Source organism: Rhipicephalus sanguineus, chromosome 7, assembly GCF_013339695.2.
Source record: "Rhipicephalus sanguineus isolate Rsan-2018 chromosome 7, BIME_Rsan_1.4, whole genome shotgun sequence".
NCBI lineage: Eukaryota > Metazoa > Arthropoda > Arachnida > Ixodida > Ixodidae > Rhipicephalus > Rhipicephalus sanguineus.
This window is the reverse complement of record NC_051182.1, coordinates 67208979-67221645: the sequence shown is the minus strand read 5'-3', so window position 1 is coordinate 67221645 and position 12667 is coordinate 67208979. Positions and strand designations below refer to the sequence as shown.

Genomic DNA, 12667 nt, shown 5'->3' with positions numbered 1-12667 from the left:
CGATTTTTCGTCAAAAGTGAATCCAGCGCTTGCCCACCTCTCCTCAATCTCTTCTCCTCCTCGTTTATATCGAAAACAAGCACTTGCGGGTTGTGCCCGCTTACAGATCGTGGTATTGCTCTGTTATATAAACGCTACGTTAACTGTAAAATAGAGGTCGTTGTTCCCGACGAAAGTAGACATCGAGCTGAGTCATGATGACTTGGTCACCAATGAAATTTGTTCCTGGCGTTTAAGTTTCTTGAGGAAACCAGTAACAGAAAGACTCGTGTTGAACGTGACAACTCAAAACTCTGGCAGTCAGGGTCAGCTCACTTTGCAAATTGGGAACTGTTAGACAGGAAACGGTTCCTTACTGAGATTCGACTTTCAAACTAGAAACTTACTTCCTAGGTGCTCTTTAAACCACATTATATGTAATGTTTCGTCTGCAGCTTTATACAGTTTCTTCGATATTTTCTTCAAATGCCCTTCTCATGTGGTGCTTCATACATTGGACAGATGGGGCGCTGACTGAAATCTACGTCTCAGAGAGCACCTGAGCTCCTTAAAAGGCACGCCGTACACACACTTGGCGTTGCATTGCAAAAGTTGTAATGAATGTTCGCCGCTTTTTAAGGCGAAGCAGGTCTTGTTCGCTCACAAGCACCAGAAGGCAAGGGAAAGGTTGAGGCTGCCTCGATAAAACAGGAGAATGACACGTGTCTTAGCCACTCATCGATACATCTATACAAGCGGAGTACGCATACCTTCAAAAAAAAAAAAACATACGAGATACATTAGTTTCGTAGTTCTGTATATAACCCACGTTTTCTGGTTTCACGCAGGTTGTTTAAGCCTGTTGATTCTGTTTTGGTTTTTTTTTCTTTGGTTTTTCAAGGACGTTCACGTGATGTCAGATTCGTGTTGTCATTGCCAACTATAAGATGCGGATTTTCTTTCCATTAAACCGTAGTTCCCAGTTAGCGCCTGTCCTGTGTGTTCTTTACTGTGTCCCGTTTTCGTCGCGCTTCGCTTCGACCATGAATCTATACCAACTCGCCCAGTACTCAACGTTACTTAATGGACTCAACGACTCCTGCCGCCGCTGAATATCACAAGTGCCTCGACCTCGTCTCTAAGAATGTAACTGAGTAGGTTATGGGAACCACAGAAATCAAGGGACACTGTTTAGCAGTGCTTTTTAGGTGTACACTGCCGACATCGTTAACAGCGTTTGGCGAATGGCGATGCAATTTATCAGTGACGTGTTTTTGTAGACAGCCTGATAGCGTAACGAGAGAGAGAGAAATAAATTCACGTGCCCTCCTCCTATTGGGGGAATGAGCTAGGGCAAGTGTCGTGTGCGTGCCTGACGTATTTCTTTCTTTCTTTCTTTCTTTCTTTCTTTCTTTCTTTCTTTCTTTCTTTCTCTTCTTTCTCTTTCTTTCTTTCTTTCTTTCTTCTTTCTTTCTTCTTTCTAAAAAGACAGGGCGTGCAAACACGGACACAAGAAAGAAGTCAGGACACCACTAACGCCGACTAACAACTGAAAAGACGCACAACGGCTGAAAGAAAGAAGGCACGAAAACTTATCTGCGCATGTCATTCAACAGGCGAACCTATAATCCGGCACGCGTGGCAGTCTACGTGGAAGATAACTGTTAAGGCATTTTGACTTCATCTTATGCAGGTTAATCGACGGTTGGCTCACGCATGCGCTACCGCTATTCTCGATATGCCATGCTTCAATCATCAGGCGCGTTCTTCATTTCTATGACGGTTCAACACTGCGCGTTCATCGAATTTTGACGTGCACTTACAATCTCGACAATGTAAAGATAGGTTAGAAGGTGAGCCTCCTATGTTCCAACAATCTCTGGTTAATGCATCGGCCCGTCTGTCCTACGTAGAAGCGGCCGCAGCTGAAAGGGACCTTATACACACACTCGTACGGCAATCAGTGGAATTTGTTGGTAATGGTCCGCTTCTTGTCTTTTACTGGCTCATTCTTCCTCTGCACAGCGGCACAAATCTTACCTAGCTTATTGGCAGCCGTGAAAACAACATTAACGCCGTATCTACTTCCTACTTTCTTTAGCCTGTGAGATACGCAATGAATGTACGGTATACCTACGACACGTTTCTTCCTATCGCTTTCTGCAAACATGCTCGGACTTAACACAATAGACTTCTTTAAACGCTCAGCGACCGTGGCCACTGCATCACGAGGATACCCTACATCTAAAAGACGCGTAACATGTGTGTTAAGGCTATCACTCATTTTGTGCTCACACGACTTGGTGAGGGCTGATTTAAGGCAAGACATGGCGATGCCGTTTTCTACAACCTTCGAGTGCTTCGACGAAAAATTTTACAGCGGTTTCGGAGATCTAGGAGAATACTGCCAGCACACGTGGTTCTTCTCGAACGTTAAGGAAATGTCTAGAAATTGTATTCCATTATTCTGAGGCACCTCTTTAGTAAAGCTCAGCCCACCTCCATTTAATTCAAATTTTTTGCTCACGAAAGTTACCACCTTTTCAAAGTCCTCACCACTACAGAAGATCAAGTAATCGTCCACATAACGAAAAACCATAATAACCGAATTACCTAAGGCGCCTTCCAAAAGATTGTCAATCTTGCTAAGGTATAAATCACTAATCTTTCTTTCTTTCTTTCTTTCTTCCTTTCTTTCCTTTCTTCCTTTCTTCCTTTCTTTCTTCCTTTCTTCCTTTCTTTTCTTTCTTTCTTTCTTTCTTTCTTTCCTTCCTTCCTTCTTTCCTTTCGCCTTTCTCTTTCGCACTGCTCAATGCTGCCTCCTACTCGATGGCAGGAGGGAGCTATACCAACAAGCCCACAGTCATCGAGCTCCTTCCTAACTGTTTCCTTTTTCCGTGCCGGGAATGGGACCTTCATCCACGTGCTTAACAGCGAAACACTTACAGTTGCTACAGGCAACAACGACGGTAATATGTCATATCCAAGTAGCAACGAATGTGGCAACGTGAAATGAAAAATCACCTAATTGACAAGATTAGATTGCCGTATCGGAAACGGCTGATCGCCGACAAGCCCACCGATCGAGAAAGCATCAATTATAAGAAAACGGCGCATACAAATAGCCCGCACCTCCACCACTGTGAAAGACGCAGGACGACCGGACCAGATAACGCCAGCAGAACCGTTTATTCCGCAGTGTATGCTTCGGCACACGACACCCAAAGTGCCTAAAATACAGTGACCTGTCAACACCAAGAAGAAAAATAGCGATGATAATGGCTATGTACACAAGTGAGAACGATGAAGTACGTGAAATGTGCTTACAATACGCATGTGACCAGCGCACTTTCGAGGGACGCATTTCTCTACGCTCGCCGGCGCCCGGTTTTTAGCGTACGACGCCGCCACTAAAATCGGAGTTATAAAAGCGTTCGCGTAAAAGTTAGGCGATAGCAATGATGTCACGCAGCCAGCCTTGACAAGCCAGTATTGTCGGCCCAAGCAAATGACCTCTGTGGCGATGAAGTACTGGCCGAGTATGCGCGTCTGTGTTGCCGTAGGTTTTGTCGTCTGTGTTGCCAGGGCACCTTGTAGGGCCGAATTTCTTGACGCTAGCCGGCGCAGGGGTTTTCGCGTACGCCACCGAATTCGTGAGCTATAATAAGCTTCGCTTGAACAAAACTTTATGCAGAACGACAGTGTGGCCACTTTCTGCACACTGCGTCAGTGCAGTGGGTCTCCTCAATTCCGGGAGTCCAACGGCGTTTACCTGCCCTTCGCGCTCGGCAGACCAACTGGATCCGTCGAGTTTACAGCGTGATGATGCGGATGTGAACAAAAAAAATGAAAAAAAAACGCAGCAACAACGAGAGGGCACGACAAGAACGTATAACAACAAAAGCGTGATGACATAAAACGTTACTGGCGATGATATCAGAATGGCTACTGGCCCGTCTTTCCTTGGCTCGTTTAGCATGACACTCCGATCCTTCGCTTTCAAATCAAGCAAAACGTACGCGCTGCGTAAGTTGGCCTAAGCGAAGCTGGGATGAGGTGGCTTCCGTGACTGAGCGTCTTCGAGGCACATATGACGTACAAGAGACTTCACACGAAAGGTTTCTGATAGCGTAGCGACGCTAACCTCACGTATTTCTTTCTAAATCGCAAATAAAACAAAACGTGCAACTCTCACGACAAGATGAGTGAAACGCCAGTAAGATTAGTGTCCGCACAGAGGAAGCGTACACGTACCTTGTTGTACTCGTAGTGGATGGGCTTGACGCAGACGGCGAGCTCGCGGTCCTCGGGCAGCCGGCTGTCGAAGTCTTCGTCCTTGCGGTGGACGGCCATCAGGTTGCGCGGCATGCTGCGGTCGTTGAGGCGCTGCACGGCCACCCACAGGGGCACCTCTCCGGTCACGCCCGCCGGCAGAGGGCAGAGGAGGAAGAAGGCGCTGTAGCGCAGGTTCCAGTTCTCGCGGATCAGCTTGTTGGAGGCGAGCACGGTGGCCGACTGGAAGGCGCCGTCATCGTCGCCGCCCACCACGCGCCAGAAGAGGCGGCACACGACGCGGTCCGTGAGCCGCGTGCGCGCCGCAGCGATCACGCGCACCATGCGCACCCGGCGCGCGTCCAGGTACGCCGAGAAGACGTAGAAGCGGTCGTTGGTGCGCCGCACCCTCTGCCAGCGGTCACCGCGCGTCTCGGCGAGATCGACGAGCGTGCTCATGTTGACGTCGCCCGGGAGGTCGCTCCCGCCCCCGTCGGAGCCGCCTCCCGGGAACAGGCCGGAGTCGCCCCGGTGACCGTCGTCTACGGCCTGCGAGTAGATGGACACTAAGAGATCGTGGCCCGCACAATGTAAGGATTCTGTTCAATGTAAGGGTTTTTCTAAGGGTACACGACTCCACCGCTGCTCTCCTTCAATTACGAAGTCATAACGTGTACCTTATAAGTCCACGCTTATGTAGGTAATTAGGGCTATCCAAATAATTAGCGAAGTTGCTTTTCAAAAATCTGCCTTGCTGCCGATGTCTTCCCACAAAGTGACGTAGCATATCTACATAACGGCAGTGGTATATTCCACGTGTAGTGAGGAGGATGCAGGTTACCGGTGGATCTAGCCGTGCGAGATTTGCAGGCAACTGCCCCGCCCGGTTTCCTCTTTTGAGACTACGTTGAAAACACTTATTTTAAAAGTGAAGTGCCAGCAGGCGCGCGCTGCATGACGCAACAGTGCACATGCACACGTGACCGGTGATGAGTGACACTCATATTGGGGTGTGGTGGGGTGAACGGGGACCCGGAACGGCACCGTACGCGGGATAGCTCATATGCCGCCGGCATGTGCACTGTATTCCAGGTGTAGGCATTCACCTGGAAGAGGCTGTCCAGGATGCCCGGTTCCAGTGGGTCGAGCCCCCTGTTGGGCGCGTCAGACACGAGCTGCGTGAGGAAGAGGCAGCCGAAAAGCAGCAGGAACACCAGCGCCATGTACACGGACAGGAAGCGACGGTCCACCGCCCGACGGCTGCTGCTGGTGTACGAACCGGCGCCCACGCCACCTCGGTGCCTGCGCAGGGTGAATGTGCCACACCATCGTACTTTTCGTATCAAGTTCTTTGGGTCTCGCGTGCCAAAGGCAAGAGGCCTTTATGAGGCACACGGTATAATGAGGGATTCCTGGAGAATTTTGACCGCATGGGGGTCTTTAACGTGTACCTAAATATATAACTTAAGAGTATTCGTTGCTGAGCTATAGTTGGTTCATAATGTCAAACTGCAGAGCGCAAATTAGGTACGTGACATAGCTGTGCATCCTGTGCTGTGTGTGTTCTTCCATGTCCCGAATCTAATTTCAGCTCTGCTATTTACCACTGAATATATAACTACACGTGCGTCTCTGCATTTCACCCACGCAGAAATTACTGCGTCCTTGTGCTTAACAGAGCAACGCCGTAGTCGCTAGACAACAACGGAGGGTACATGTGACGCAATGAAGAATTCCATATTATCCACCCTCCCTGTATCCGCAATCCTACATTGTATGATCCCATATAAACCGATGCGATCATACAGTACAGTGGTATGGGGTAGTCATGAGGTTTCTTCCATGTATATGGTGACAACGAGCTACTGGGGATAGAAGCGTATAGCACGCGAGGTTCACGACCTCGACGATCTCGACGAAAAGTCGAGATTTGCACAGCCTCACAACACAGCCCCTAATTGTAATTTTCAGCCTGTAGTACTTTTCGCGACCTACAACCTTATCCAGAAATTATTTATTTATTTATTTATTTATTTATTTATTTATTTATTTATTTATTTATTTAATCATTTACATATACTGCTATCTCAGTAGACGAGACATAGCAGGAGAGAGTACAGTAGATGAAACAACCAGGGGCGTAGCCAAGGTGGGGGTTGGGGGGGTTCAAACCCCCCCCCCCCGAAATTTTTCAGTTTTGCTTGCGTATATATACACGCACACATACAAACACACGCACGAACATACATAAAGCATGGTTGAACCCCGCCCCCCCCGAAAAAAATTTCTGGCTACGCCCCTGGAAACAACCAACATACACTGCATAAGAAACGTAGTACAAAATGTTAGGTAATTATTTCACAAACTGCTAATTTGGCGCTTCCCGCAAAGTACCATCTAGGTTGTTCCAAATGTCCACAACGCTTGCGAAAAAGAATACTTCAAACGATTTACAAATGGTTGGAAAGGAACAATATTAAGTGGGTGGGATCGGCGCGTGGCACGCCCACTGGAATGAGTGAAGGCAATCGGTACTTGAATACAACCGCGGCTGTGTACAGTCTTATGTAGCGACGTGATACGCCCAAGCGTGCGTCGATGAGCCAGGTGTTTATTGCGCATGAGTCAGACGAGGGAGAAAAATTGCGGTCGTATCGGCGGAAAATTAACCATGTTGTTGTCGTTTGTATGGCCTCAAGCTTATGTATGCCAAGTGCAGCGTAGGGTGACCATACCACTGATGCGTATTCTAGTAGTGGTCTAACAAGGGACTTAATTTATAAGCGGTCAACTTGCAGTCCTTGGTAGAGTAACCGAGGCTGCCTCTTAACTAGTTCAGTTTCCCAAGTGCCCAAGCGCAAATTATTTCAATGTGAAAGTGCCACTTTAGGTTCTGAGGGACGCTAACTCTAAGATATTTGAAGGTACGCACAGAATTTAGGTAATGCCCGTTGTAACTAGCTTTTTATTAGTAAAGGCCATTTGTACAGCTTTTGGTAGTTAATACTCATTTGCCACGTGGTGCTCCAACCACAAAAGGACGAAAACACATTGTTAAGACGGAAATGCATTGCTAAGAACCTCTTGATCACGTCTATTAGTTAGAATCGTATAAAGCAAGCAGTCGTTAGCGTACAACTGCAGTTTCACTGGTGTGTCCTTAATGGCATGTGTGACATAAAAATGTAAATAATGATGCAAGGATTAATGTAAATAAATTAGAAATGTAACATTAACAGAGCAGTTTTTCGCGTGTTCCGTGAGAAATGTGTTGCGAAAACTTTTGTCCTTGACAGTGTCGCATGCGCATACAAATTTGTAAAGAAATAACGCTAATTGGTTTTTTATCTCTGTGTCGTCACAGGCGACGAAAAGCGCCGTTGAATTCTGGGCCTAAACCATCGAGGAGCTCGAACATTCGGCAACTCAAACGCTGGGTAAATTGTACCTTCGCCAAATCAGACTTTCGGCATAAACAGACCTTGGCAATAACCAAGCTTTGGCCACAGCCAAGCTTTGGGCACAGCGACACTTTGGGCACAACGAAACTTTCGGTAAATCAGGCTATCAGCAAATCAGGCGTTGGACAAATAAAACCCCGGAAAATCCAACTTGTATCAACCTGATTTCAGCTTGGCCAACTTCGAACCAGCCAATAACGGTAAAAAAATTTTTTTTATTTCGTTTGACAGGCTCAGCTTCCACTACCCGGCGTTAACCCTGTTTTCTTTTTAACTTTCAATATGTTTCGCTTTATCGCGAGCAGCAAAAGCACGCGTGCGTTTACCTTGCACAGTGCGGTATTACAATACAAGGGCCGCTTGGACGAAAGAGCTCATCCCACATGTCATGCTTTTCTCAGCTCCACTGACGGATTTAGGTTGACTTTACTTGGCTTAGAATAAAGTCTCAGAAGTGTGCCTTTGTCGTTTCGAGCAACAGTCGAGTTGCGTTTTTAGGTTGACTTTACTTGGCTCAGAATAAAGTCTCAGAAGTGTGCCTTTGTCGTTTCGAGCAACAGTCGAGTTGCGTTACACACGAAAAACAGATCTGCACTTTTCTGGGCTCCCGCTCAGACTTCGCGCCTGTATGTCAGTGTCACAGTGAACGTCGTTTTGCTGTACTTGTACGTACGTGGTGTGAGTGTGCGTGTGTGCGTGCGTGCGTGCGCGCGTCCCCTTCGCCTAGACGTTGTAACGATGGAGACAGAAAAAAAAAAGATGTGTCCGACGGGGAGGCATGTCCAGAAGCGTAAACGGTTCCACCTGCTTCGTTGACGTTGAGCCCTCGGGCATCGCCATGCCTGTCAGCTAGCACCGAAGGCTGCCGCAGTTTTCATCAAGGCCGAGGTGACGCCGAGCAATATAAACGTCAGCCGTATAAACGGACGTCGACGCTGACGGCTCGCGGGGTTATTGGAAACTCGTTCCACGGCGACCAGTATTACGGCGCGTCGCGAAGTTATAATACTACTTAAACTAAGATAAACAAATAATTGAGTCTCGTTCCAACGAGTCCTTCCCTTTTCTTAATTAAACTTTTTATTCTTCTCCGCAGTTGGCGCTGTCGGAACTAGGCAACACGCGGTTTTATGGGAGTCTCGCAAATTTTCCTTCAGTTGTGCATTCTGCAAGTAAAAAATGCAAACTGAACCAATAAATGGGACGACGAGACACGGCTCGTCCAATTTTTCGCTTTATTTTAATTACCAGACTCTCAATACTCTGCAGATAAGAGAAACTGAGGTGCGCGTGAAGGGGATGCAAGATGTGTATTTGAATGTAACCTTTGGTCCTACTTTTTTAACCTAGACGCCCTATCTTTGTGTAGAGGAGTGTTAGCGCGATTTTTATCCTAGAACTATAAGTTTGCGAAGGTAGCATTGCTGGTTTCGCTGTGACGCACTGCAGTGCGCGACAAGGCCGATATGAAGCATGTTTTCTTATCCCTGGCGCAGTGTTGCGATTGAAAAATCTGACTACTAAGCGATAAAGGAGAGGCTCAAACAAATAAACGATGTGACAGATCCGACAAACATGTTGCAATGCATGCATAATGTTTATACGTTTGTGACATTTAGTGCTGTTACTTTCATTGCAATGAAGGTGTAGCCGGTCTTCAGCGCTAAAACATCCGACCCGACCCGAGCAGACCATCCCAGCGTCTGTGACGTCACACTGAGTTGAAATTCCATCATGGCATCACCACCGATTCTCAATTTTTTTCGTTATCTTTTTCGGCTCACCACGTAAGCTGTCATCAAGGTCGGTTTGCATTTGGAGAAGCGTAATTTACTAATCACGGTTGACCTAACGTTTCTCTCTAAGTCCCGTCAGTGTCTCATTCGGGTTCTCCCCGCCGCGCGAGGGCTATTTTTTAACGGAAGCAAAACATATTTCTTTGACCTACAACATGCTATATCCATTCGTAGGGTATAAAATGACCAACTCAAGCGCAGCACGCACGCACACAACATACTTAACTAGCAAGCACGCATCGTGGCGGTCATTTGGATTGTCTAGAATTTGGTCAGTGTCCCGGATGAAGAGTAAGATCACTTTTATTGCGCGCAAAGCAACAGTCAGCGAAAACCGGTCTACAGTAACATGGGCACTGGCATGCCAAATAGACAGTAAGAATTTGCATGGATGTACCAGCCGATCACGCTCGCACATTTCAGTGACGTCAATCGCGCTGCTTGTTCGACCTACGGAATGTCTTGGCAAATATACTATCTGGGGTTTAACGTCCCAAAACCATGATATGGTTATGAGGGACGCCGTAGTGGAGGGCTCCGGGAATTTCGACCACCTCTTTAACGTGCACGCAAATCTAAGTACACGGGCTTCTTGCCAAATATTACTCAACGAAGACTGTGCTGGAAGCTATTGGTAATCAGCCAAAGACAGTGCTTCAGATAGGAACAACTAACGTTCAATTTCCATTAAACCTAGCAATTACACGAGCAGAGAAAAAAAAAAGACTTAGGACTCGACCGTAATCCTGCTAGTATGCGGCTCTGTTATAGGTTAAGAAACATTGCATCATGGATTGGTTAGTGGTACACTTATTGAATACAATTCTTAGTTTGTTACCGAAAGTAGCTGCGAGGCTGGAAAATATTTAACTTGAAGTGGCCACCACGTAGAACATACTAGTGGCCCCTTGCATTCGATATGGAATGCGCAGTAAGATTTGATCAAAGCTTAATGCGAACAACAATAACAGTTGAGCGCTTGAATGACTGGGACACAGGAAGAACACAACACGAGCGCTAACCTGTGTCCTTCCTGTGTCCCCGTTCTTCAAGCACTTCACTGTTATTACGTCGCACCAACAACGCCGAACATCAGCAGTGTAGTACAACAAGATGAGAGCAGAATGAGGACATTAAACGCAAGCGCTGCACCCATGTCTTCCTGTTGTCCCGGTCTTGCGTTCTTCTTGCCTCAATGACGTCATACCACCATGTCAAAAGAATCACGTTAGACAATGGTAACGTATCCGACCTGTGGTAGGCGCCGAGGTACCCTCCGTAGCCGGGCGGTCTCTTGCGCGTAGCCATGACGGCGCTTCCGGCGTTGTAGTCCGGGTACGGGGAGGACCAGGGCGACTCCGCTCCCGCCTGGTAGAGCACCCGGTCGTGGGTCGTGCAGCACTGGGCGGCGGCGGCGGCGGCGGCTGCGCGGTCGGAGTTGAGCGGCGGTGGTAGCACTCGCTGTGTTGGCACGACGTCGTGCTGGTTTCGTCGTGTCCGCCGCGTCGATATTGTTGTCCCTGGGTTCACACCGGCGTTAGCAGCGACTGGTCTGCCACGGCTCCGTACAGCGCCGCTGGCGACGACAGATCGCTGCGTCGTTGCTGCAGTGTGGCTCTCTCACTCTCTATCTCGCTGCCGAGTACACACCTGCGCATGCGCAAGAAACGGTGCTTCTTGTCACATAGTTCGTATGCGTGCACAATAAAGCGCAAAACGGACGTGTCTGGGTTTTATGCGGCATTCATCGTTATATTCCGCGTATGCAGTGATCGAACGGCGTATTTTACAAGCACATTCGGGATTTCTTTCTTTTTTTTGCCAGCTGGCAAAAAACAGTATTTCACACTCACCGTCATGGCTACGAGCGACGCTGGCTAACATTCCCAGGCTTACATGCACAGAAATACCCAATAATGTGGACGGGAGGGCGACCTCCGCTGCAGCTCAATTGGTATAGAGTGTCGGACGTGTTATTCGAGGTTTTAGATTCGGGCCCTACAAGTTGTCTTTTCGTCCACTTTAGTTTATGTTATAATTACCATGTTACAGTTAAGGACTACAAATAACGCCCCTCTACTGTCATTGGCTTCATTGTCTGCTGGTTTCATTAGGCTGCACATAACAAAGAAAAAATGTGCCCTTGAGTGAAGGGAAAGCAATATAGCGCATGCTTAAAGTTTCGACGCAGTGGTGAGTTGAATATGGGAAGCTCGTTCCGTTTTTACAACTGCTCGATGAAAGAAAAGAAACTTAAACAGGTTTGTTTTGGCAAACTAAGAATTCGGGGTTAGCGTTTTCGTTCGTTGTTATACAGTGTTCTCATTGCCATCTCTGTTAGCGATAAATCTCATCGTGACCGCGAAGCGCTAGTTAAAGAAAGTTCATTCAGCTTGTATCCCTGTGAAGAGCTGCAAGTGGGTGCTGATCACTGACGGAAGCATCGTTTCGTCGTTTTTCAATAATCTCCTGAAATACAAATCAGTGTTCATTTCCACTAAATAATGGAGGAAGGCGCGAACATGAAGTGGAAGTTGTTTCACTTGACAAACATAGTCCCCCGCACCTCCCTTCTTGCTGCAATGCGAAAATCAAGCAGAAGCAATACAAATTCAATGATAGTGGAATAATGAGAAGCTTGCTTTTGTTTGTACACCATATCTACATAACACGTACACGAAAAGCAATGAAGAATATATGTGTGGTGCATAAATCCACCAAAAAAAGCATGAAACGTGTCATATTATACATGTAACATATACAACATTATTACGCAGAGCTATGATTTCGTAACATTTCAAACCCGGGCAGAAACTTCGAGAAAAACGAAGAAGCCCGAGAAGTTAAGAACCACACGGCGGGCAATGGAACGAAATGTGACAATCGAATCATCAGGAGATAGGAAGATAGCTGGTAAATAGGAGAAGTCACAGGTGGAGCCGAGATGCTAGTCGATATTAGGAGAAAAAAATTTAGCGAAGCTTGCACTAGGTCGGGCAAGGCTGGGTCCCAGCAGAGCTGGTGGGTACCTAGCTGGTCCTGGCTTGGCTAGGCTTTTGCCCTCTCACCTCTCTCCTACCTTGATGTACTATACTATACATGGTTGTGCTTGCTCTAATTTTATCTTTTTTTGTCTGTTTCTTTGTATCTCTTTCTCTC

General features: G+C 47.2%; 1 protein-coding gene across 1 annotated transcript in view; it reads right to left on the bottom strand.

Moving 5' to 3' along the window:
- LOC119398742 (uncharacterized) overlaps window positions 1-11102 on the bottom strand; it is a 40997-nt gene extending 29895 nt beyond the window's left edge. Inside the window, exons 1-3 of the mRNA XM_049417736.1 lie at window positions 10761-11102; window positions 5358-5553; window positions 4234-4800 (exon numbers count right to left, since the gene is read on the bottom strand). Coding sequence (XP_049273693.1) covers window positions 4234-4800; window positions 5358-5553; window positions 10761-10816 — 819 coding nt within the window. The 5' untranslated portion in view covers window positions 10817-11102. The remainder of the gene's footprint in view (window positions 1-4233; window positions 4801-5357; window positions 5554-10760) is intronic.
- Between the last annotated feature and the right edge of the window lie 1565 nt (window positions 11103-12667).